The following is a 27,788-nucleotide window of genomic DNA, read 5'->3' as shown; positions in this document are numbered from 1 at the left end:
AGGACATAAGTGAACCAGATGGGTTCCTTCCTAACAATTGGCAACAGTTTCGGGGTCATCATTAGATCCTTAATTCCAAATTTTTAGAATTCAAATTCCACCATCGCTATGATAATATTCAAGTCTGGGCCCCGTGAACATTACCCGGTCTCTGGATTAATAGTCAAGTGATAATACCACTATGACATTGTCTCCACCTGAGGTTTGCAGCAGATCAGACAAGATCTTGTCGAATGGTGAAGCTGACTTGAGGCTTTTATTTCTTACATTCTTACTTGTAACATATCAGTTGTATGTTAAACTTTCTATTTATTCATTTGTTGAATTTGGGCATAGCCAATTTAACCAGAATTTATTACTGTTGAGATTGTAGTAGCGACCTATGTGGTGAAGTTGTTTCTATAGTGCTGTTAGGGAGGGAGTTCTGGGGAGTGACAGTGAGTGAATAGCGATCTGTTTCCAGATCAGGATGGTCAGTGGCATAGGGGAGTTGATGGTATTCGTGTACATGTGCTGCTATTGTACTTCTTGGTGGTAGAGATTCTGGGTTAGGAACTACTGTCTAAAAGCTTGCTCTACTTCTTGTTCTTCTGTATTTTGCTGTTGCTGAGGCTCTTCCTTGTGTAAATGTGGCCAGACAGTCAATTTGTGAACATAAATAGGAGTTGCGTATGGGGACCCTGCAGAATCTCCCCTTCATAAATCCATGCTGACTCTCACCTATCCTGTTACTGCTATCCAAATGAGTCGTAATTTCATCTTTTATAATTGACTTCAGCATCTGTCCCACCACTGATGTCAGGCTAACCGGTCTATAATTCCCTGTTTTCTCTCTCCCTTCTTTCTTGAAAAGTGGGACAACATTAGCCACCGTCAAATCCGCAGGAACTGATCCTGAATCTATAGAACATTGAAAAATGATTACCAAAGCGTCCACAATTTCTAGAGCCACCTCCTTAAGTACCCTGGGATGCAGACCATCAGGTCCCGGGGACTTATCAACCTTCAGTCTTAACAGTCTATCCAACACCATTTCCTGCCTAATATAAATTCCCTTCAGTTCGTCCATTACCCTAGGTCCTTCAGCCACTATTATATCTGGGAGATTGCTTGTGTCTTCCCTAGTGAAGACAGATCCAAATACCTATTCAACTCTTCTGCTATTTCCGTGTTCCCCATAATAAATTCACCCGTTTCTGACTTCAAGGGCCCAATTTTAGTCTTAACTATTTTTTTCTTTTCACATACCTAAAAAAGCTTTTACTATCCTCCTTTATGTTTTTGGCCAGTTTTCCTTCATAGCTCATTTTTTCTCTGTGTATTGCGTTTTTAGTTATCTTCTGTTGTTCCTTAAAAGTTTCCCAGTCCTTCAGGTCCCCACTCATCTTTGCTATGTTATACTTCTTTTTTATCTTTATACAGTCCTTAACTTCCCTCGTCAGCCACGGCCGCCCCTGCCTCCCCTTAGGATCTTTCTTCCTCTTTGGAATGAACTGATCCTGCACCTTCTGCATTATATCCAGAAATACCTGCCATTGTTGTTCCACTATCCCTGCTCGGGTATTGTACCACTGAACTTTGGCCAGCTCCTCCCTCATAGCTCCATAGTTCTCTTTGTTCAACTGCAATACTGACGCTTCCGATTCTCCCTTCTCCCTCTCAAACTGCAGATTAAAACTTATCATATTATGGTCACTACCTCCTAATGGCTCCTTTACTTTGAGGTCCCTGATCAAATCTGGTTTCTTGCACAACACCAGATCTAGAATTGCCTCCTCCCTGGTAGGGTCCAGTACAAGCTGTTCTAAGAATCCATCTTGGAGGCACTCCACAAACTCCCTTTCTTGGGGTCCAGTACCATCCTGATTCTACCCTTAGAATTTTTCAGCTCTATCCATACTGACTCTACATCTCCTGATTCTATGTCCCCCCTCACAAGGGACTGAATATCATTCCTCACCAACAGGGCCATCCCACCCCCACTGCCTGTCAGTCAGTTCTTTTGATAGCACGTATAGCTTTGAATATTCATTTCCCAGGCCCTGTCGCTTGAAGCCACGTCTCAGTTATCCCCACAACATCGTACCTGCCAATTTCCAACTAAGCTCATCCAGCTTATTTCTTGTGCTTCGTGCATTCATATATAATACTTTTAATTCGTTACTCCCCTCACCCTTCCTATCAATCCCTATTTTACTTGGCCATACTGTGCAATCCCTTCTTGAGTTTTCTGCTCCGTTGATTCTGTTGTCTTTCTTAACTTCTCTTATTCTCACTTTCCCTTTAACTTCATTCTTAAATTTCCAGTTTGTTCCCTCCTCCCCACTACTTAGCTTAAACACACCTGTGTTGCAGTGGCAAACCTGCCTGCCAGAATGCTAGTCCCCCACCTATTAAGGTGCAACCCGTCCCTCCTGCACAATTTGTCCTTACCCCAAAACATACCCCAGTGATCCAAGAATGTAAATCCTTGCTTCCTGCACCAGTTCCTCAGCCACACATTCAAGTCCATTATCTCCGTGTTCCTGCCCTCTCCAGCCCGAGGAGCTGGAAGCAAACCCTGGAAGTCCTGCTTTTCAGCCTTATTCTGAGTTCTCGGAAGTCCTGCTGTAGAACATCCCTCCTCTTCTTCCCAAAATGCACCACCACCTCTGGCTCTTCACCGTCGCCCTTGAGGATTCCCTGCAACCTGTTGGTGACGTCCTGGATCCTGGCACCAGGAAGGCAATGCACCATCCTCAAACCCTTCCTGTTGCCGCAGAAACCCATTTCAGTGCTTCTTAGTATGGAGTCCCCTATTACCATGGCTCTCCATGATGTCTGACTCCTTGGCTCTGCTTCTACGCTAATTTTCGACTCGCAGACCTGCCCGCCTCTCGGACTGGCAGTGTTGTCTGTCTTGACAGTTTCCAGGAGAGTCAACCTGTTTACGAGAGGTATTTCCATCGGGGTCTGTTGTACTTCAAGCATCTCTTCATTCCTCATCGTCATCTCCCTTCTCTCTTCTGGTATGCTCGGCTTAATGACCTCGCTGAAGATCCTGTCCAGAAAACTCTTGTTTTCTTGGATGAGCCTGAGGTCGTCTAGTTCTTTCTTCAGTGCTGCAACACACTCCTTCAGAAGCTGAATGTGTACACACTTTCCACAGCTGTAGGAGCCAGAGAACACACCTACTTAAACCAGCAGCCTCTCTGCTCCAACCTCACTTCCGCTCAGCTCCTGCCGCTGTCTGCTGTAAAAAGGTTTTCAGTGGAAGATCTGGCCCACTATTTCAAAGAAGAGCAGAGGAACATTTCACTGTGTGCTGGTCAAAATTTGTTCCTCAATCAACAATACTGAAAACAAGGTTACCTAGTCATTATCACATTATTGGTATTGGATCCTGCTGTATGTAAATTAGCTGTCTTATTTTACTACATTGCAACAGTGAAAAGTATTTGATTGGCCACACACATCTTTGAGGCAACCCAAGTACATAAATCTGGGTGCTTTTCCATTTTAAATGAAAAATGGTATAAAATAAAAGAACACTATTTTTCAGCATATCCCAACCAGGCTGGAATAGATAAAAGCAAAGTGCTGTCGACGCTAAAGATCTGAAATAAAAACTGAGTGCTGGACAAAAGTCAGCAGTTGTGGCAGCATCAGTGGAAAAAGAAACAGAGTTAATGTTTTGAGTCCAGTATGACTCTTCTTTGGAATTGGAGCAGGCCCTCACTTCCATGCCTACCCATTCACTCCAGCTGAAGTTACTAGAAGCCAATTAGGAATGGCAATCTTTATAAAAAATTGCCTCACCTTATCATTTCACCTTTCCACTTTCAACGTGTCTTATTCACCACATCTTCAGTCACCTTCCAAACCTTTTCCATATTCCAGCCTCACACCTGCCACTCAGGCAAAGCATCTTGATCTGCTTCACTACTTTGAAGGTGCTATATATTGCAGTTTCTGATTGTTTGTGAATTTGTAGAGACAGTTTTTGAAGTTTTAGAAAATTAAAACGGTCGAAAATAGAAACAGAAAATACTGGAAATACTCAGCGGTTCATCTATGGAGAGAGAAATGTAGTTCGCATCTTAGGTTGATGACTTTCCATGAGAATGGCAGGAATGTTGAAGAACATTTTTTAAGCAAGCTAGCACGAGGGGTCATAGTTTTAAGCTGGTCGGTGGAAAGTATAGAGGGGATGTCAGAGGCAGGTTCTTTACGCAGAGAGTTGTGAGAGCATGGAATGCTTTGCCAGCAGCAGTTGTGGAAGCAAGGTCATTGGGGTCATTTAAGAGACTGCTGGACATGTATATGGTCACAGAAATTTGAGGGTGCATACATGAGGATCAATGGTCGGCACAACATTGTGGGCTGAAGGGCCTGTTCTTTGCTGTACTGTTCTATGTTCTATGTTCTATGTTCTAAGTATAGAGATAAAAATCAAAAGGAAAGATATGTGATGGGACGGAAGGCTCAAGGAAATTAACAATAAACAGGATGGTAATGTAAGGCAAATGTTGATGGTAATGAGACAAAGAAGAGACAGATTTAGAGAAAATCCATTAAAGTAATCCATTTTCCAGACACAAGCGTAGGATTTAGGAGCAGGAGTAAGGCCACCTGGCTCCTTAAGTCTGCTCAATAATTCAATAAGATCATGGTTACTCAGATTGTAATTTCAATTCCACATTCTTACCTCCTTCCAGTAACCTTTCAACTTCTTGCTTGCCAAGAATATATTGAGTTCTGCCTTCAAAATATTCAGGGACTTTGCTTCTTTAGAGGAAGGGAATCCCAAAGACTCATGACCTTCTGAGAAAAAAGTCAACTCCTCTCTCTGTCTTAAATAGGGGACCACGTGTTTTTAAACAGTGTTTGGAACTTTGTTTAGGTTGTCCTACTGAAGAAATGTCCTTTCCACAACCACCCTGTCAAGACTCTTCAGAATATAATATGTTTCAGTCAAGCCACTTCCTACTTTTCTGAACTCCAGTGGATACAGGTCTAGCCTGTCCAACCGTCCTTGCAAGACAACCCATCCATTCTTTGATATTTAACTCCAAACTGCTTCCATTGCATTTACCTTCCTCCTTAAACAAGGAAACCAATACTGAAAGCAATACTCCAGTTCGGGTCTCACCAATACCCTGTATAACTGAAGCAAAGCCTCTCAACTTTTGTATTTGATTCCCATCACAATAAATTACAACATTATAATAATTTTCTTGACTACTTGCTGTCCCTGCGTGCAAGCCTTTTGGACACGCCAAACCCTTCTGCGATCAGATAATATGGTTCTTATTGTTCTTGTCAAAATGGACAATTGCTCATTTTCCCATATCATAAGCCATTTTCCAGATCTTAACCCACTCATTAACCTATTTCTACCCCTTTGGAGCCTCCTCCTACAAGAAAGGTTAAGTCTTTCCCCATAATAATTAAACAATAGTTGGCTGAAAAATTAAAGCAGTGTGACCTTGCCACCCGAAAGTGGGCTCACCTTGTTAGTCCTCTACAGCTAGTGTCAACAAACACAGCCTTATTTTTGACCTGTGACATGTCTGTGAAAGGAACAAAAGAAAGTCTGCCTTTGAAAATAATAACTGTTGCTTTAAATCAATCAGGATTAAACAACTACTTTATCTGCCTTACACACAGTACAGAGATTATAATTTTAAAAGGCTACAGCATAGATTTAGTTTGTGATTATGTTGTGAAACTAAAAACAACTGTAGATAAAAAATTCGACAAAAGCTACATAATTGTTTCCTGGTGTCAGGAGCTGTTAGAATAGAATGCATTTTGGACAGCCAATATTTTAACATCCCAGTACAATTTCACATTTTGCACGTAATTCTGAGTTATTTTGACCCCAACATTAAAATGGATAATATGTGCAACCAATAAAAACTCTGGAACGTAGGAACAACAGCAAGCCATTTGGCTGTTCCAGCCTGATTGTCATTCAGTTAGATCATAGTTGATTTATATCTGTGTTTAATTTATCTTTGTTCATTTTTTCTTGGTACCCTTACCTAACTCAAATCTGTTGAAGTGCTTGTTAAAAATTTTAACTGACCCCTAGCGTCTACAGTTTTTTGAAGAAGTGCTCAAGATTTCCACTGTCAGTTGTTTGAAGAACAGCTTCCTGATTTCAATCCAAAGTTGCCTGGCTCTAATTTTTAAGATTATGCATCCTTGCTTTGGAATTTCCTTCACTAGAGGAAATAGTTTGTCCTTATTTACCCTATTGAATCCTTTAATCATTTTAAAGATACTTCGATAACCCTTCATCTTTCTAAAGCTGAAGAAATACAAACGAAGTGTATGCAACCTGTCATAATTTGAGGTCTAGTTACGTTGCAGAATGAGCTGCAAGGAGTGAACATTCAGTTATCTGTGTGAACTGGTGATATTATGGACATTGTTGTAGGTCTGCTCAACTAAACAATCCTTAATAAAACAGTAAATAGGACATTGCCCCTATGCCTCCAGTTGGTTGACAGTGAAATTATAATCTTAACAAATTTTTAAACAAAACCACACAAGTTACAAAATTTGTGTAAGCTTTCTAAAATGAACATGTATATGAAATTTAAATCAAGCAGAAGCTGAGCAGTTTGGATGCTTTCTATAAAATCACAATAGATAAATGTATCTTACAGAATATTCTATCATCGCAATTGCACAAGTTACTAGATTATCTCAACTACGTTATCATTATATTCAATATTTTGATTTGTTTCTATCAATAATGTTTTTTGACCATTTGTCTTTTAATTGCAGAATACTTTAACATTTAGGAAGTGGTAGTAAATTTTCTGTGTTATCTTATTAAATTTTTAAGTATCAGCTTTCAATGTGGATATAGAGAGCACAATGCAGTTCACAGAAGGTAGCCATGATGTGGAGATGTCGGAGTTGGACTGATGTGGATAAAGTTGAAGTCACATGACACCAGATTGCAGTCTAACAGATTTATTTAAAATCACAAGCTTTCAGAGCGGTGCTCTTCTGGCAGGTGAAACCAAAAGCTTGTGATTTTAAATAAACCTGTTGGACTATAACAGAGTGCCTTGTGACCTCTGACTCAGTTTATTGAATGCTTCAGTAAACTTCAAATGGGAACCCTTCATGTTGTATAATGATTATTGTGCAATCTTGACAAATATTCTTTCTTTTCATGTCTAGCTGTGGGACTTGCTGCTCAAGCTGCAGTTTATTATGACCTACATTGCCCCTTGGCAGATTGCTTGGGGTTCAGCCTTCCATGCTTTTGCACATCCCTTTTCTGTACCTCGTATCCTTTGAATGTGCTTAGCTGAGTTGAAGTGTCTGAATGGGTGCAAGATTATCCCAACAAAAAAACTGAATATCGGAGGAGAAGGGTTTCCGAAGAAGATGTCAACCCAAAACATCTGCTCCTCTGATGCTGCTTGGCCTGCTGTGTTCATCCAGCTCTACATCTTGTTATCTCTGAGTTGTTTACATCAGTACTAAGCAAAACAATTCAAATAAAAATTGCTTTCTTTTTACAACTACCAGAGAGAGTTAAAATGTAGTTTGTAGCAGTTTTAAAGTCAATAGCACTTCAGCAGTGATCAACCTTAAGAAATTGGTCATAAATTTCAATGACTCAAACTTAGCTGTGAATTGATGGTGAATTAAATGGCACTTGCCATTGTTAATATTTGGGAAAACCCAGAAATCTGTGACAAGGAGAGATTACATCATGGAATATGAATCACTATTAGGTGGAAGCCGACTTTTGCAGTTAGACTGCTAGCTTTGCACAACTAAAGCAAGTTCTCTCTCAAAACCACCCTGAATTTCATGAAATTGCTAATATTTACCTTGAATTTAATAGTCTAAGTAACTTTTTAATGAGCAGATTTATATTTCTGTAATGCCACTTGACTTCCCAGTATGGAATTGAACGGATTAAGTCATGACTTTTCTGCTAGATTGTTGTTTAGAAAGGATTCTTGATTTAGGACATTATAAATGTTTTTCTTCCTTTTCTGTTTCTGTGGTTTTTCTCTTGGTCTCAATCCAATCTTTCTTTCCCGCTGTCTGTTTCACTTCTGTGTCTGATTTGATTTTAATACACCTCAATGGTGAAGAGTGCATGGAAATGTCTGATGGCATGAGATTCCCATTGCAGTAAATTCTAGGCTAATGATTCTTCAGAATTTGACACAAAGCACTGAAAATAGTTGTCCAACTATGGTTTATGTACGGTGCTTAATTATGCTAATCGACAAGACTGATGCTTTGAATGGCACGTGCATGTGCACACACATGAAACAGAAAGAAGGAAATCAAAAGCATTTTATCTGAGATCCTGCATAAATATTTTCCCTTTAGATTTGTATGCAGAAATGATTCCATGCTGTAAGAAAGAAACAGGCTTAAATTTCAGGATATCCTATGATGAAAATATAATGGGCCTGAGAATCTTATCAGGGCTTTGAGCTAGGGATTTAAAATGGATCTGGAATTCTTCAAAAGGGTGAGTTTTACATCTGACAAAGAATTGTAGGATTGTAGGATGTGGAGAGCAACACTGAGTTTAGAACTCTGTGCCTTACTAAATTTTCTTAATTAAAAAAATTACAACTTTTATGCACCAGCTTAAGGAGAGATCATGATTGACAATCCTATTAGAGTTCTTTGAAAAAGTAAGGTGCATGATAGATCAAGTGGAACCAGTAGATGTAATATTTTTGGCTTTCCAAAAGGCATTTGCTAAGGTATTCTACATAGGGCTACTTGTTAAGATAACAACTGTAGTGTTCGGTATAGACCATTATCATTTATAGAGGATTTGTTAACCAATAGAAGATAGAAAGTTGGGATAAAGGAAGTATTCTCAGGATGACAGCCAGTAACTAGTGGAGTGCCATTTGGATCTGTGTTGGAACCACAATTGTCTGCAATTTATGTTAATGTCTTGGCTGATGGAAGTGCATGTACTCTCACCAAGTTTGCAGGTGCACAAAAATAGATATAAAGGCAAATAGTGAGGATGACACAAGGAGCTTGCAGATGGAAATGGACAAGTTAAGAATATTGGCAGAATCTTTGCAGAAGGAATATAATTTGGCAAAGCATGAGGTTATACACTTTGGCAGGAAGAGTACCTGAAAATTAACTAAATGGAGAGAGACTGCAGAAAGTTGCAGCACAGAGGAATTTGGGGATTCTCATGCATGAACTACAAAAAGCTTGCATTCAAATTAATTTGGTAATACTGAAGGCAAATAGGCTGTTGGCCTTTACTTCAAACAGACTGGAGTGTAAAAATAAGCAAGTCTTGCTAAAAGTATGCAAAACGTGTTTTAGAACACTGCTAGAACACTGCAAACAGTTTCAGCCCCCTTGTCTAAAGAAAATATACTGGTATTGAAGGCAGTCCAGAGAAGATTCAGTAGTTTGATTCTAGATATGAAGGCATTTTCTTCTGAGGAAAGTTTGAGTAGAATGGACTTGTACTCATTGGAGTTTAGAAGAATGAGAGGAGACCTTATTGAATCGGATCAAAGATCCTTAGGAATCTCAAGTTTAGGGTAAATGCAAAGAGATTTTATTTTCCCTTTCTTGGAAATGTTAGGTCCAAAATTCCAACATTATGAGTGCCAAATTAAGATAGGAAGAAATTTCTTCTGAAGGCAGTGAATCTGTGGATCTTTTTACCACAAAGGACTATCATAGCTGAATCGTTGATAATATTTGAGGCAGATAGAAAGATTTTTAATTAGCAAGGGAATTGAAGGCTATGGGGAAAAAGCAGACAAGTGAAGTCGAAGATTATCAGACTAGCCATGATCTAATTGAATGATGAAGCAAACTTGACAGGCCAAATGGCCTGATTTTGCCCATGCATCTTATGGTCTTACAAAATTGGCCAGGAATTTTCTGGCGGCTGCTCCATCATTTCTCAGATAACTTTGACAGAAGTCTTGTGTAAACAGCAAGGAAATTTTGGTGCAGCAGAAGGTAATTGAGGAATTTCCTCATTCATTATCTGCACTCAAGTTCGTAGGAAATAGGGACAGAAAGGCCTATTTCTGCTCCTTGCGCTATTACTAATCTCCTATCTCAACATTATTTTCCTACACCATCTCCATTCCCCTTGGTTTGTTTAATATCTAAAAATCCACCAGTGTCTGTCTTGAATACACTGAATGATAACATCCATGAGAAAATTCTAAGGAGTAACCACCTCTGAAGAAATTCCTCCTTATCTCAGACCTGAATGACCTTCCTGAACCTGAACGGATATGTGTGAAGGATTGATTTTACCACAGAACTCTTATGTTCTTAATTCACTTCAATGGATCAATTCCATTCATTGTGGGTTTTGATTTTGTAGCCAACTTTGTAACAAAAAAATATGTAAAAGTTGATCCTTATCAATTTGGCTCAGTACATTGCATATTCTCCCCTTTGAGTCGAAGGGTTGCGGCTGCTAATTTTGATGTAGCGCTGAAGGGCAGCAGTACCGCATAGTATTTCTCAATACCGCCATGCCCATTGTTGGAGGAGTAGTATCTATGCATCCATCACTATTAGAGCTGCAATACTGATAAAGCATGACAGTGTTGAAGGAGTAGTATTGAGGGTGTACTTCATTTTCGGAGGCTTTGTACTGAGGGAGTGCTCTGCTGTCAGTAAAGGCTGTACTGAGAGAGCACTGCACTGCCTGATGTAGAGTACCGAGAATGTGCATTAATGTCTGAGGGACACTTCTTAGACAGCACCACAATGTCTGTGGGGCAGTACTGAAAGAACATTTTCAGAAGTTCCATTTTTATGATGAGAAGTCATTTTGAGATTCTGCCTGGCTGTTCTAGTAGTAAATAACCCATTACATGGTATGAAGACGTTTAGGGAGTTCCTACAACTGCTTCTGCAATCCAACACATTAAAATATGGACTATATGATCATTCATCATGTTACCTTTCACTGGATCTTGCTGTGTGAATGCCCTTCTCAATTGTGTACTTTAACTGTACCAGGATATTGTTGAGAGATATACTAGGCTTTAACATAAATGTAGATTCCTTCTTCCTAAAAAGAAATATTAATTAGCTTCAGTCGTTTATTTTTTGGTTACAGTTGACCTAACTCATTCGAACATTGGGATGAGATATCTGTTAACTCGATGACACAATTCCCAGTCCTGTGATAAATGTGCAATCACACTCCAGATGGCCGACATTATCACAGAGGCAAGCCGATCTTAAACTGCACTGAACTTCTAAGCTAAGAGCCATGAGTATTTTCTCCGACCAGCATTTCTAAGTGCACCAAAGCTCTGTTTATGGATCAATTCGAAATTTTTGCCTTAAAAGAACACTACCCCCAATATAATTACAGAATGCTATGTCGTATATTTCAGTGCAAAATACTGCCATTATAAATCAAATCATTTGCTATACATTTCACAGGGTACTGGCAGCTAATACTGCTGGTCGATGAAATATAGTCTACAAAATAAAATAGGTAATGGCAACAGAGATTTGGATGAGCTGTACTTCACAGAGGATGGGAGAAGAGAGGCCTTAGCCAGGAGATCATTAAGTAGTCAGGTCAAGAGGTAAGAAAGACGTGGATGAGGGATTTATGGTCAGAGGCAGCTTGGGGGTGAACAATGTTACAGAAATAGAAATGAACAATTTTGGAATTTGTCTAAGACTCTAACGTACATATCAGGATCAAATAGAATGTTGAGGCTGTGAACATTCTAGTTCAACCTGAGTCAGTCACCAGGAAGACAGATGCAGTAATAGCAAGGATATGTAGATTGTCGAAGGAATCAAAGATAATGGCTGTGGTTTACCAAAGCTTAATGGGAGGAAACTGACTCTCCAAGTCTGGATATTGGACAGTGTGACAAATCAAAGACAGTAGAGACAAGGAGAGATAGTGGAGAGGTAAATCTAAATGTGGAATTTGACATCTTTGTGGATTATATCACCAAGGGCCAGCATTTAAATGGGGAAATGGAGATGTTAAGGATAGAACTTTAGAGGATTCCAGAAGTGATAGACGTGAAAGATCAGTTGCTGAAGGAAAGAAGAAACATACATTTACACAGCATCTTTTAGAATTTTGGAACAGCTCATACTACTTTTGAAATGTTATCATAATTGTAATGTAGGAAACAGAGCAGTTAATTTGCACAAAGCAGTGTTCCACGAACAGCAACACGATAATGATTGGATAATCAGCTTTAGTTGTAGGAATATTGGCCAGTTATAGGGGAGAACTCCCATACTGCTTTTCAAAATAGTGCCATAGGATATTGTTCATTCACCTGAGGGGCCCTTGATTTAATATCTTATTTAAAAAACAGCATCTCAGTCACTGCAGCATTTCAGCATTTCTTCAGTACTATTAATAATAATATGACCCTGAATTCTCTGCTGCGTTATCTGAAGTGGATGTTGAGCCCAAGACCTTCTGATTCTGAGGCAAAATTGACTTGCTGTTGAGGCTATAACTTTGATTAAGTAAGTAAGAGTTTATAATATAAATCCACACAAAAATACTCTACTTGCTGGCCTATAAAAGCCCTTAAAACTTTAAATTTTGTCTAATTTTCCACTAGTAGCCAGTGTATATATCAATCAATGTGCCAGGTCACCAGTGTCCGAGTCATTAAATCTGTTTACATGTCGGTTTAAATATCTATATCACTTTCACAGGGACCGTGAAATAAATTCCTTAACTGCATGATTTCAGATTCAGCTATGCTCTTCATTCAAGCTCTTGTATCCTCTGTTTTTTCCACTCCTCTAACTCCATTCCTTGGCAGTGCCATTTTCATGATGTCTTACGCTAGACCAGTAAAGTTCTGGGAGAGAAATTACAAGTAAGAAGACTTTTATTTGAAGATCATCTGATTGCTTTGATCAGTTGTAGAAAGAGTCCTTCCTCTCTCCTCCTTGCCATCATTTGGGCAACTTCACTTCTCACTCAATGCTCTGGTCAGGCTGCAAAGTTGGAATTAAGACTAGTGAGGTAGGCAGTGAAGATTATGAATGAAGTGGACAATTCATTTAGGGCTATCTGAATTCATTCATGAAATCTAACAGCACTGAAGGAAGCCACTTAGTCCACTGGATCTATGTCAGCTCTTTAAAAAGCTGTCCAACTAGGATTGTTCCCTTCCCGTTTCTCTTTTTTTGAAGTATTTAACCAATTTTCTTTTGAAAATTACTATTGAATCTGCTTCCAGCACACGCACAAGCAATACATACAGATCAACATCACTGTGCAAAGAAATTCTGCATGTCTTCTCTCTAGTTCTTTTGCCACTGACTAACTTCTATATCAAAAATTACACGACACCAGGTTAAAGACCAACAGATTTATTTGAAATCACAAGCTTTTGGAGTGACTTCATCTGACAAAGAAGCAGTGCTCCAAAAGCTTGTGATTTCAAATATATCTGTTGGACTATAACCTGGTGTCCTGTGATTTCTGACTTTGTCCACCCTAGCCCAACACTGGCTCCTCCACATCAATTTCCAGGTGACTAATTTATAGATGCACCCTAGAAAGCACGCTACCTGGATGTAACTTCTTCCCAAAACAAAAAAAACCTGCATTCAGTTGTGATTAGAGCCCAGTCCAACATGCAAACCAGCCTCCCATACATTGACTTCATCTACACTTGCTGCTGCATTGTTAAAGCAACCAACATAATCAAAGATAGTGGGAACTGCAGATGCTGGAGAATCCGAGATAACAAAGTGTGGAGCTGGATGAACACAGCAGGCCAAGCAGCATCTCAGGAGCACAAAAGCTGACATTTCTGGCCTAGGCCCTTCATCAGAGAGGGGGATGGGGAGAGGGTTCTGAAATAAATAGGGAGAGAGGGGGAGGCGGACCGAAGATGGATAGAGAAGATAGGTGGAGAGGAGAGTAGAGGTGGGGAGGTAGGGAGGGGATAGGTCAGTCCGGGGAGGACAGACAGGTCAGGGAGGCAGGATGAGGTTAGTAGGCAGGAAATGGAGGTGCGGCTTGAGTTGGAAGGAGGGGATAGGTGAGAGGAAGAACAGGTTAAGGAGGCGGGGATGAGCTGGTCTGGTTTTGGGATGCAGTGGGGGAAGGGGACAAGCTGGGCTGGTTTTGGAATGCACTGGGGGAAGGGGAGATTTTGAGGCTTGTGAAGTCCACAGTGATACCATTGGGCTGCAGGGTTCCCAAGCGGAATATGAGTTGCTGTTCCTGCAACCTTCAGGTGGCATCATTGTGGCACTGCAGGAGGCCCATGATGGACATGCCATTCTAAGGAATGGGAGGGGGAGTTAAAATGGTTTGCGACTGTGAGGTGCAGTTGTTTATTGCGAACCGAGCGGAGGTATTCTGCAAAGCGGTCCCCAAGCCTCCGCTTGGTTTCCCCACAACCGCAGGACGTGCTACACTTTCCCCCACACCTCCTCCCTCACCCCCATCCCAGGCCCCAAGATGACTTTTCATATCTAGCAGATGTTCACCTGCACATCTGCCAATGTGGTATACTGTATCCACTGTACCGTTGTGGCTTCCTCTACATTGGGGAAACCAAGCGGAGGCTTGGGGACCGCTTTGCAGAACACCTCCACTCGGTTCGCAATAAACAACTGCACCTCCCAGTCACGAACCATTTTAATTCCCCCTCCCAGTCCTTAAACGACATGTCTATCCTGGGCCTCCTACAGTGCCATAATGATGCCACCCAAAGGTTGCAGGAACAGCAACTCATATTCCGCTTGGGAACTCTGCAGCCCAATGGTATCAATGTGGACTTCGCCAGCTTCAAAATCTCCCCTTCCCCCACTGCATCCCAAAATCAGCCCAGCTCATGCCCGCCTCCCTAACCTGTCTTCCTCTCATCTATCCCCTCCTCCCACCTCAAGCCACACTCCATTTCCTACCTACTAACCTCATCCCGCCTCCTTGACCTGTCCGCCCTCCCCAGACTGACCTATCCCCTCCCTACCTCCCCACCTATACTCTCCACTCCATCTATCTTCTCTATCCATCTTCGGTCCATCTCCCCCTCTCTCCCTATTTATTTCTGAACCCTCTCTGATGAAGGGTTTAGGCCCGAAACATCAGCTTTTGTGCTCCTAAGATGCTGCTTGGCCTGCTGTATTCATCCAGCTTCACACTTTGTTAACCTAACATAATCAAAGATCCTGGTTATACATTCTTCCACTCTCTTCTGTCAGGCACAGGATATAAAAATTTGTATACGATATGAACTGATTCAAGAACAACTTTTTTCCTGCTTTTATAAGACTTTTGAATGGACGTCTTTAATGTTGATCTCTCTCTACACCTTCCTGGCAGCTATAACATTGTATTCTGCACTCTGCTCAGTTACTATGATGCACATGTATGGTACGATTTGCCTGAAAAGCACGTAAGGCAATACTTTTCACTGTATCTTGGTATACGTGACAGTAATAAATCAAATCAAATCCAACCACATCAAATGTTCTCTAGTTATCAACCCAGGGAAAATTATTTCTCTTTATTTGCTCGATCATACACTCTCACTTTCCTAAAATGTGACAATACATGTTGAGAATGTGTTTTAAATGGTTGCTCTTATAATTCTTCAGTTATTTTAGAAATTAAATGAAAGCCTTAACCCTTTCACTCGTGCACAGAGCAGGAAAATCTGTTTAACTTCAATATATTACATTGTATGTCTCCAATGCATTACAACATGCAAAACATATCAAACCCAGGTTCAGTTCTCAGTTTACACTGAAATAACTAATCTGAACCCAGGTAATGACAGTGGGACTAATGATCTTAGTGACTAAAACTAGATGTGGGAAATTAACATTGGTTCATGCTCCTAAATGCTATTTTCCTGTTACTATCAAAGATGCACATATGTACACAATTCAGAAAAAAAACAAGTTTGTGTTTGACTGTGATAAATAGCATGCCCACCCTTGGTGTTGAACGTGAAAATTGAGTTATGGATGTGAGGTACTGAAGAAGTGGCTAGAGAAATCATGCCCCATCAAGTAGACAACAACTCCAGAAGGAAAGGAAGGAGAAAAAAATGCACAGAGTAACTGCCTGTGTGATAGTAACCAAATTTGAAATGTAAGTTAAAATTGTTTGATAATCCCCTCTCTTTGCCTGCATTTTAATGCCAAATAAAGTTTGGAAACAAAGTTTATGGTTAACAATGCATCTATAACGCATTAAGAATTGGCAAGTACTCTCTAAAACACTTTGCTTGTACATTTCCGAGATCATGTATACAATGGGAACTCCATATGCAAACTGTCACATTGTAATTGTACTCTGTTGCCAATGGAGGCAGTTTCAGCAGGTTCGAGTTATAGCATTAAATGTTTTGACAGGAAGTTAAAATTGTAAGTATGAAAGCAGAATTTCAAATGAAAATGCGAAAAGCACAGAATATGTGGCTCTAAAATGTACCTGAATTATGTCTCTTTGCATTGTCCAATTATTCTTGTCCTATTTCACCTGTACACTTAGTCATCACTCTGTGATCAATAAAGTGTAAAGTCAACTGACAATTTTCAAAATTTATACAATTGTTTATGGTTTTCTTTGTAGCACCAAGCGGGTGGACCATTCAAATACAAGACTGGATTCACAGATAAACAGAAGTACTGGTAAGTAGAAAAAGGTAGTACAACTGCAGTTACCTTCCCTTGGCATCATTTTGCAGACTTTGACATGATAGGATTGGCTAGCCCCTAAAAATATAATCACAGCAAGAATGAAACGTTCCTGTGAATTCTGTGCTCCTTGAGGTGAGAGATGCTGTTTAAAAAAGTGTCAATCTTAACGCATTTTGAGATAAACTTCGGATAAAACTCTTTTTGTTTTCTTTGAATAACGAGTCTCAGCCCTAATTCAAAAATGGCTACTTTCTGCATCATAGAATGATAAAGCTCTGGAGGAGGCTATTCAGCCATTATGCATGAGCTACCAATTAGCTATACTACCTGTCTTTGTCCGTAGCCCTGCAGATTTGTTTAAAAGTTTTTTTTAGCCAATTCCCCTTCGAAAATTATGTTTAATCCACTTGTATCACCCTTTCGAGCAGTCTATTCCAGATAATGATAATCTGCTGTGTTGGATTTTCCAGCCAATTACTTTTAATCTCTGTCTTCTACTTAATGACACTCCAGTTGGAAAGTTTCTTCCTGTCTATTCTACCAAAATCTTTAATATTTTTGAATAATTTTACTAAATCTCTTAACCTTTTCCATGGTAAGGGAAGCAAACCCAGCATCTCTAGTTTCTCCACATCACTTGGAAGTCGCTCATTACTGGAATTATACAAATCCTTTGCACCCTCCCCATCACCTTGACATCTTTTGAAAAGTGGGATGCTTAAATTGAACACAAAGCTCCAACTGAGGCCAAACAATGTTTCATAAGGATGTTTCCAATGTGACCTGTTACATATCGCACCGCAGTTGTCTTGTAGCCTTTGAATGTGTCTTCCAGAATGGCACATGTAATTACACTCCTCTCCACTGGAGGAGTTGTAGTCTAACTGTTTGCAAATTCTAATTAGAGAATGCCAGGTATAGATAGGGATTTCCTTTTTTCCAAAAGAGAGGATATTTAATGGAGGAACTGAAAGTTCAGAATGTGTGACATTAAATTTTTTATACAGTAGCCATGACAGAAGCAGAGCTTCATGAGTAACTGTTAGTGAAAGTGAGAGATGGAGTGTTAATTTGCTAAAGGTGACACGTCTGCCTCTTCTAGGGACGAAGTACTGCCTTAGGAATTTGATGGCCAATCAGATTGACCAAGCACTATGTGGTCCCAGCATTGCCAGTTTCAGACATTGCTGGTACTACAGCCAGTCTCCAAAGAAATGAGCTGGCGGAGGCTAGACTGAAAGTAATGCCAGGCTATTGGCAAGACCTTGATGGCAGTCCCAAATGCAAAGAAAGAATGAGGAATTGGAGCAGCTGGATTATAGAGGCTGTGACTATGGGGGTGTCCATCTGATGGATACAAGCGATGCCCTACAAAGGAGATCCCCACTCTCTTGCTCAACACCAGTTTGTTCAGTTAAAGTGGCTGGGCTGCCCACATGGCATGGATTTTCCCCTACTGTGGGTAAAATTGCAGTGATAGTGGGTTGATGCCATGAACTGGCGAATTAATTGACTACTTAATGATCTCAGTAGGACCAATGATGGGTATGGAACTCAGTACCTCCATTGCTCCCTATGAAATGGGAGTCCGGATGCGGAGGGTGAGTAAGCAGCAGGCTGTGTACTATGAATCTGTAGTAGGGGGGCCATATTCTAACCTTAGACTACTATGCATAGTTTTCTTTCTCCATATGACAAAAAAAACTACAAGAATGATACCAGAACTGAAAGGTTATACTTACCAGAAATGACTGAACAGGTTACATCAGCCTACTCCCAAAAAAGGAAGGCTGAGGAGCCAGCTGATAGGGGAAGCACAGAGAAAATGTTTCTGCTTCTGCAGTAGACTGAAATTAAAGCTTACAGTAATGAGGTAAACACTAATAAATCCAATAAGGAATTCATGAGAAATGACTTTACCAAGAAAGTGATAGAAATGTGAAATTTGCTTTGACATGTGTTTGAGGTGAATAGTATAGATGCATTCAGGGGACATTGGAGAAGTTCATGAAGGAGAGAGGAATAAAAGTTATGATGACAGGAAGAAAGGAAGTAAGGTGTACAAAGGCTCAAAAACAAAGTTGCTGGAAAAGCTCAGGAGGTCTGGTTGCATCTGTGAAGGAGAAAACATTAACGTTTTGGGCCTGGTGACCCTTCCTCAGGACTGCCAGACCCGCTGAGCTTTTGCAGCAACTTTGTTTTTTGTTCCTGATTTACAGCATCCGCAGTTCTTTCAGTTTTTATTTGGTGTACAAAGGCTCATTGTAGCATCAACACCAGCATGGAGTAGTTGGGCTAAATGGCTAATTTCTGCGACGCCTGTTCCTAAGAAAATATTTTATGTGGATTTTAAGGTAAAATGTTGGTGATAATAACAGTCTGACCACTTCCAGAACTCCTGCTGTCCAGTTACACCGGCCACTGCACTGAGTGGATAAGTTGTCCTTGCACAAACTTTACCCAGTAATAAGCGTCAGTGACATTGTTCAACACAGTTACAACACGGTTCAGTGATGTTGTTTATTCTATTTAAAACCCCAACTTGAATGTTAATTCTTCCATTTGGTGTTTGAACATCTAGGGGCCGACGATAACAATTTAAATTCCATCTTCTACGAGCACATGATGAGATCACTGCAGCAGAGCTTGTGTGGTGACTTGATCCTGGGTCGCTGGGGAAGCTACAGCACGGGTGACTGCTTCATCTTGGCCTCGGATTACCTCAATGCCCTAGTTCATTTGGTAGAAATTGGCAATGGCCTTGTAACTTTTCAGCTCAGAGGACTTGAATTCAGAGGTGAGCTCCACCAGTCTTTGTAAAATCAGAGTTGGGTATAAAGGCAATTTTAAGACTTGTTGACAAGTGCATCAGACTTGGGAGGAATAGACAACTTACTAGAAATCAAGAGATAACAAGGTATACAGCTGGATGAACACAACAGGCCAAGCAGCATCAGAGGAGCAGGAAAGCTGACGTTTCGGGTTGGGACCCATAATAGAAATCAATTGCTTTGATATGAGTTTTGCGACTGGTGAGGAGGGATTAATTGGTTCCCTACTTCTCACAATTCTTGGCTGACACAACAAAGATTAAAGTTCTTTTTTGTATGAGGCTATGCATCACTCTGATTAAAATTTCTTTAACTAGTTCACCAGAAACAAATAAGGAGATCATTTCAAAGTTTGCGTGAGTGAGAGGAGGAGCAATTTTATTACTTGCTAACCCTCATGAAAATAATGAAGACATAACATTAAACAAGCAAATACAAGTACAACCTTAAAAATGGGCAGTATTCAATATAAACAGAAAAGGAATATGTGTTTTATAGTCTTTAGGGTCTTCCTGAGGTGCCAGGTTGTAACCTGTTGGTTAGGCATGTTCTGTATCTGCAGCAGCCGTGAATGTTGCAGACATTATCTCTAATGTGGTCTTGTAATTCACCTTGCTGTGCAAAAATTGTTTGTAGTGTTTCTTACATTCCAGTAGAATTCACTAGAATTCAAACTTAGTTGTTAAGCACTTTGGTAAGTCTTGAAGGTACGATGGGCTCAATCTAAATGCACTTCTTTAATGCCTTTAAATAAACATTCAGTTATTTTTGTGGATGTCTATATTTTGTATTATGGTAACATTCTGTAGATGTCTGTACTAGCAGCCATAACAAATCCCATGCTACTACCTTCAAACTGTCATTGAGACTGCCTTGCCTTTGGTTTAATTATTGCATTGTGCCTTATTGATAAATTACATGATTTCAATGCTGCTGAATTGAGAGGTAAATCATGAATGCTTTTCCAAATGGTTTTATGCCATATTTTATTCTGAGTTTCCATATTTAATTATTTTTCATTACATTTTTTGTGATACTGAGGCAGCACAGATTAATAGAGAACAAGATTAAATGTTCTAATTTGGTACCTACATTAAATAGTTCTCACTGTTGATATTAGCATTTAGGCATTTGCTATCTTATTCATTTATGGTTTTACAAGAGTATTAGGAATAAAAATTAATATAAAGATACAAGCAATAATGGAATGGTTCTAAAATATATTTGTATGGTATTGTGAATACTTTAGCATTTAAGTGTATCTGTAATTAACAATTTCAGATATGTTACTTTAGACAAGACTGAAAACAATAGCTTGCTCTCTCTCCATGGATGCTGTCTGACCCACTGTGATCTCCAGCATTTGTTGTTTTCAGCATTTACCACCTCTTTCTGCACGTAGTACTGGATGAGGTTGTTTGAGGTTGTTTGCTGCAACCATTCCCTCTTTTTCTTTACTTCGGCTTGGACCTATTTGGTGATAGAGGATATACTATCACAGATTATCTACAGAAGAGTCACTGGTCTTAGACAACGAGAAGATTTATTGCATAACAGCAGTGAGTACCACTACATTTTGGTCAGGCATAATTACTAGGATGTTATAGAGCTGGTACAGATACATCTGCTCCCTTTGAGGAGGTTGCAGTAGTACTCCTTGTCTCCACCCACAGTATGTGTGACATCAGTGGAATGGGTGGAGCTAATATAACATGAGTATTAGATTAGATTCCCTACAGTGTGGAAACAGGCCCTTCGGCCCAACAAGTCCACACTGCCCCTTGGAGCATCCCACCCAGACCCATCCCCCTATAACTCTCACACCCCTGAACACCATGGGCAATTTACTATGGCCAGTCCACCTAGCCCGCACATCTTTGGACTGTGGGAGGAAACCGGAGCACCCGGAGGAAACCCACGCAGACACAGGGAGAATGTGCAAACTCCGCACAGCCAGTTGCCCGAGGGTGGATTTGAACCCGGGTCCCTCGCGCTGTGAGGCTGCAGTGATAACCACTGAGTCACCGTGCCACCAGAACCAAAATACAACAAAATACAATACTAGATGCACATTGGAAAGACAGGGAGTCAATCTAAATGCATCACTGGTGTGTATAGCTGGTGATATGCATTAGACTGCCTGGGAGAGAATGCTCCCCAGTCATTACTGGGGAGTTGAAGGTTGACCTGCTGCAGCAAGCATTGGTAGTGAACCATGCCCTCAAGACTGTATTTAGGATGACACAAATACAGGCACCGATACAACTGATTTGCGTTTGTGGTGACTGGTTAATGTAGTTATTTCAGTTCTCACTGTGAATGCAGTTGGCATTGACATAAATCTGTACACACTTGATGAGAATATGAATATGAATTCAGGCACAATAGCATTCAAATTGCTCACAGTGACAATGTCAAGAGTTGTAGATGCTTCAGAATTGAGCGAACAGCAATAGGCTATCAAAACTACTTAACTGGTCAAGAAGCTTTTAAACGCTGGAGAAACAATCTGGATTCAGCCATACAAAATATTTTTTGTCATAGAAACCATTACATAAAAAGAAAAAAACCCCATTTATATGTGTTACAAGAAATATTTGCAGTAACCTGGGGCAATGAAATAGAGAGGACTGAATTATTTAATGATGACTGTTTGGGAGAGGACCTGGGAAACACTGACAGAGATGATAAGTGCCTTATTCCTGTGTGTGTAATTTCTACTAAATGGAGTTGTCATCATTTGAGAAACATCATGTGTGACACTTTGAGAGACCATTATAAAACATCAAAATGTGCCATGAGAATTTTGTGTACTTAGCTTAATGATCATTCATCCCATTTACAGTTTGTGGGATCTTGCTGTGTGGATATTGAATTATGTATTTGCCAATATTCTAAGTAATTCACAAGTAATTAATGTGAGCACTTCTGGATTTTTTGAGTGGATGATAAGATGTTATATCAATGAAATTGTTATTTTTATATGTTAGATTGCAATAAATTTTAGAAACTTGCTCCACTCTTAACTAGAATCTCAAATTACTCTGTGACAAGTAACATAATATAGAAAGTAGAAACAGGAGTAGACCATTTAGCCCTTTAAGCCTGCTGTGCCATCCAGTATGATCATGGCTGAGCATCCTACTCAGCATTTTGCCCCCTTATTCTTTGAACCCTTTAGCCGTGAGAACCATATCTGTTTCCTTCCTAAAATAAAATCAATGTTCAATCCTCAACAGCTTTCCATGGCAGACAGTTCCACAGACTTATCATGCTGTGGGTGAAAAAATTTCTCCTCATCTTCGTCCTAAGTCGTCCATCCTTGAGACTGTGACCTCTGATTATAGACTCCCCAGTTATCAGGAACATCCTTCTGTGTTTACCCGGTCTAGTCCTGTTAGAATTTTATGGGTTTCTTTGAGATCCCTGCTCCTTTTTCTACAATCCAACAACCATAGTCTTACTTAATCCACTATTTTTTTCATACATCAGTCCCACCATCCCAGGAATCAATCTGCTAAGTCTTTGTTATACTCCCTTCATTGCCAGAACATCTTTCCTGAGATAAGGAGGCCAAAACAGCGCACCATAATTCAGGTGTGGTCTCACCCAGGCTCGGTACGATTGCAGCAAGACATGCCTGCTCTTGTCCTCGAATTGTCTTGGTATGAAGTTCAAAATACCATTTACCTTCTTCACCATCTGCTGCACTTGTATGCTTGCTTTCAGCAACGGGTATACAAGAAAACCTAAGTCCCAGTGCCCTTTCTTAATCTGTTGCCATTCAGATAATAATCTGCCTGTTTTTGCTACTAAAGTGGATAATGTCATATTTATCCACATTATACATCACCTGCCCAATCACCCAACTTGTCCAAATCACACTAAAGCATCTCTGCATCCTCCTCACAATTCACCTTCCCACCCAGCTTTTGTGTCGTCTGCAAACTTGGAGATATTATATTTAGTTGCCTCATTTAACTCATTATTATATATAGTGAATAGCTGTGGTCCAAGCAGTGATTCCTGAAGGACTCCACAAGTCACCGACAGCCACTCAAAAATGACCAGCTTATTCCTAGTTTTGTTTCCTGTCCACCAACCAGTTCTTTATCTAGTAAGCTAACCCCAATTCCAGTCACTTTAATTTTACATGTTAATCTCTTAAGTGGGACTTCTGAAAGTCCAAGTAAACCACAATCACTGGTTCCCCCTTGTCAATTCTACTAGTTACATACTTGAAGAATTTCAGTAGATTTATCAAGCACAACTTCCTTTTTCTAAATCCATGTTGATACTGTCTAATCCTGTCACTGTTTTCCAAGTGATCTGGTCTTAAATTTGTTATTATTAACATAATTATTAATAAATACATAAACTGAAAACACGTGGTGCATATAATATGAAATCTTTAAGATTTACTTACAAGAAATCTACAATATGGGTGCCACAGTGGCTTAGTGGTTAGCACTGTTGTCTCACAGCACCAGGGACTTGGGTGACTGTGCAGACTCTACACAGACAGTCGGCTTGTGTGTGTGTGGATTTCCTCTGGGTGCTCTGGTTTCCTCCCACAGTCAAAAGATGTGACAGTTATGTGGATTGACCATGCTAAATGGTCCTTAGTGTCTTGGGATATGTAGGTAGATTGGCCATGATAAAAATGTGGTGTTGGGATGGGGGAACTGGGTTTGGCTGAGATGCTGTTCAGAAGGTCGGTGCAGACTCAGTGGGTCAAATGGCCTCTTTCCACAGTGTAGTGATTCTGTGATTCTCCGTATATATATATTACTGCCAATGACCACTAACCAAACCCTCAAATTATTAGGGGATGTATTAAATTTTAGTTGCAACATAAAAAAGAGACATTCCATCAAAAGTTGACCGCAGATGTAAATTCAGTGGCTGCCTGGAGAGGGAGAGCCTAGAATGTCATACCTGACAAGGGTTCAAAGAGGTTTCAGGGAGAAAAGATGCTCTATAAAGTAAGTCTGAGATCTCCATGTAAAATCTTAGACTCTAAACATGATGGTTTTAAAAAAAACAGCTTTCTGGGCAAGAGACATAATTTCATTTTCCCCCTTTCAAGAATATACAGCAACAGGAAGTAAAATTGAGCTTCTACCCTTACCTGTGTGCATTAGTGGTCTGACATCCTGGTGTTTGGACTAGCGTGTTGTGAGGGTTACAGCTCTAAGAACACCCATTTTAATATCTGTGCACCACAGGTAAAGAAAAGGAAAAAGACTGTTTCACTGTATGTGACAGCGATCTTTTTATTCAATCTACAAAGCCACGAGCTTCAAAATTTACTCTTCAACTACTCATGCCAATGCTGCCAGTAACATTCACTGCAACGGTTGCAATGTTTAACCATCTGTTGTTCGCTAGCAATTCAAAAACTTGTGTGTACTTTTTAAACTTCAACATTTTTGGGAAAAAAAACCAGAAATTGCTGGAGAAACTCAGCAGGTCTGGCAGCATCTTGGGAAGAAAATAGAGTTAATATTGCAAGTCTTCTTCAAAATTGTTTTTAGTAGCTTAGAAAAAGTGGCATTTGTGCTAAAGCCAGAGGTTTTGGGGCAGGGCATTGGATGGAGGAGAGAGATGAGCAGGTGGGTGGAGACAGAGACGAGAGAGAGACAGAGAGAGAGAAATATGAACAGGGTAGGTAAACAAGGAGATTATTAATGTTAGGCCAAGACAGAAGAAAAGCTGAATAAGTTATAATAAGAGCTAACAGGGAGAAAATGGGTTAACTGTGCTGAATGCAACCCATATAATATGATAATAGGCCTGGGGGTACATAAGAATGGTTAACTGTGCTAAAAGCAACACATTCTATAACAAGTCTGGGTTTGGAGGTATGGAAGAAACATGAAAGGATCTAAAGTTATTGAACTTGGTATGGTAGAGGCTGCAGGATCCCAAGTCAGAAAATGAGATGCTGTTCTTCAACAACTTGGGTGGGTGAATAACCAAGGGGAACCATCTCTCCTCACCTGGCAGCTTAAGCTTTGAGGTATTCTGTTCAGAGCTATAACAAATTGGGGAAACTTGCCTGGGAATTGGTTCATAACAATTACAGCAATGACTAAAAGTGTTTAGAATATCTTGTGGTCATTAAAATGCAAAACAAATTCAAGTCATTCTTTTAAATTTCATTGTGCAAATCATTGAGTGCAAATGAATGGTATAGATTTTCTGCTATTTTTTTGTGCGTGCGTGTGCATAGCTTCCGTGGCATGCAGAATAAACACAAGTGGTGGTCACCATTAACAGGATGTATCCAGCCAAGAAGGTATTCTGCCTTACACAAATATATTTTGTGGTGAACAAATTTCAGTGCCAATGTGATGCTTGGGCATAGGCCCTACTTCATAAAACTGGTTGATCATGTCAAACAGAATATTCCTTAGGCTGTTCACAACAAGCTGACTAACCAAATGGCCCATGCCTTCAAAACTGAAAACACAGTAGATGTGACTCTGTGATTGAACAGCATTTTCTAAATAGTCCTAAGTATGCTAATAATCATGCTGACCACAAAATTTAAGGTTGTCAATTTATTTTGCAGTATGGTGCACTTGTATTAAGAGATGCAGTTTTGTATTTTGCAGACAGAAAAAAACAAACACATTGCACCTATTTCAGCTCAGCACAACAGTTGACAGCCATTCTCTGGTTCATTTGTTGGTCAATGTGCCTGATTTAAATTTAAATAAATCTTGACAGTTAACTGTTAGTCATCAGCTAACTGGTGTACTCTCCATGGCACTGCTGTTATTAGTCAGAATTCATTTTCCAACATCTGTTCTCATGCAAAATAAAGTGAATGTTTTCGTTCAACATTGGTATTTCTTGTGAATTGTCCTACGTGTGTAAGACAAAAAGGTTTGTTTCTTTTCAGGTACATATTGCCAGCAAAGGGAAGTTGAAGCAATAACAGAAGGTGTTGAGGATGATGAGGGCTGCTGCTGTTGCTGTGAACCAGGACATTTGCCTCACATGTTATCATTCAATGCAGCTTTCATCCAGCGCTGGCTGGCTTGGGAAGTTATATCATCTCAATATGTACTGGAAGGCTATAGCATTAGTGACAACAATGCAGCGTGTATGTTGCAAATGTTTGACCTCAGAAAGATGCTTATCACCTATTATGTAAAGGTAGTAGTATGCCAGTAAGTTTCTAATATGTTATTTTGTTTCATAAATAGGTCTATTTGTCTCCACCTCCTACTTTTTTTTTAAGCTGTGTTCCACCTACAGGCTGTCAGGACTGTCAGCTATAATAAAGCAACAAGAAACAGACTCCAATCCAGCCATTTTTGTTTAATAACTGGGAGACAGGTAAAGTGAGATGAAGTCAGATTTGGGTTCATGTATATTTAGTGGTATCCCTTCTAAAGCTCACTAGAAATTCCTGTGGTGACTGTGTCTGTACTGACAGTGGTGTTGCCAAGCCTTCAGGAATTAAGAATTAACCTTCAGGAAACAGCTGCAAGCAAAGCCCAAGAATAAATTCATAGGATCATTACAATGGAGTGGTTATGTGTAACGCCAGAATGGCCAATGCACATGTGTGCAGATTTGGCCCAGGTTATGACACAACAGGCCTGAAGAATCATTTGTACCTGGGCCAGTTACATCCTGTGTGCACTCACACCATTGGTGCTACTCAAGGAGTCCAGGGAGGTGAAGGGTGGTTCCCTGGCACAAGCAGTAACAAAGGCCAGGAGTTGGATTTGGGGGAGAAGGCCTGCACTGGAAGCCAGCTTTTTTTTTACACTGGGGTTGACAGGAAGGATGCAATAAGATTGGGAGGCCACAGAGTGAATGGAAGAGGGTGACAGGACTGCTTGTTGTCCTTTGAGAATGTCCTCAGCCTTCCTTCTGTTCCATGTAGAGGTGGAGCTATTAGGATACTTCGCCATGTTAAACAATGAGCTTTTTAAAAAATTCAAATCAAGCACTTTTGTTTGATAGTTATTAAGTATTGGAGATGGAGAAGAAGTCTCTGACTAGTAACGTAAGAATCATCCAATTGGGAAACAAATAGACCAATGATTTTGGTGTATTGTATCCATTGCACCCAGTGTGGCTTCCTCTACGTTGAGGAAACCAAGCGGAGGCTTGGGGACCGCTTTGCAGAACACCTCCGCTTGGTTCGCAACAAACAACTGCACCTCCCAGTCGCAAACCATTTCAACTCCCCCTCCCATTCCTCAGACGACATGTCCATCATGGGCCTCCTGCAGTGCCACAATGATGCCACCCGAAGGTTGCAGGAAC

The 27,788-nt window shown here is 40.2% G+C and overlaps 1 protein-coding gene across 1 annotated transcript in view; it reads left to right on the top strand.

Annotated features, from left to right (window-relative positions):
* LOC125452477 (pecanex-like protein 1) overlaps positions 1–27,788 on the top strand; it is a 244,466-nt gene that overhangs the window by 160,530 nt on the left and 56,148 nt on the right. Inside the window, exons 22-26 of the mRNA XM_048530940.2 lie at positions 7,183–7,291; positions 12,743–12,872; positions 16,598–16,656; positions 19,247–19,462; positions 26,407–26,663. Coding sequence (XP_048386897.1) covers positions 7,183–7,291; positions 12,743–12,872; positions 16,598–16,656; positions 19,247–19,462; positions 26,407–26,663 — 771 coding nt within the window. The remainder of the gene's footprint in view (positions 1–7,182; positions 7,292–12,742; positions 12,873–16,597; positions 16,657–19,246; positions 19,463–26,406; positions 26,664–27,788) is intronic.

This window comes from Stegostoma tigrinum, chromosome 4 (assembly GCF_030684315.1).
Source record: "Stegostoma tigrinum isolate sSteTig4 chromosome 4, sSteTig4.hap1, whole genome shotgun sequence".
NCBI lineage: Eukaryota > Metazoa > Chordata > Chondrichthyes > Orectolobiformes > Stegostomatidae > Stegostoma > Stegostoma tigrinum.
Note: the sequence above shows the minus strand (reverse complement) of the source record. Positions and strands in the feature narration are given on the sequence as shown.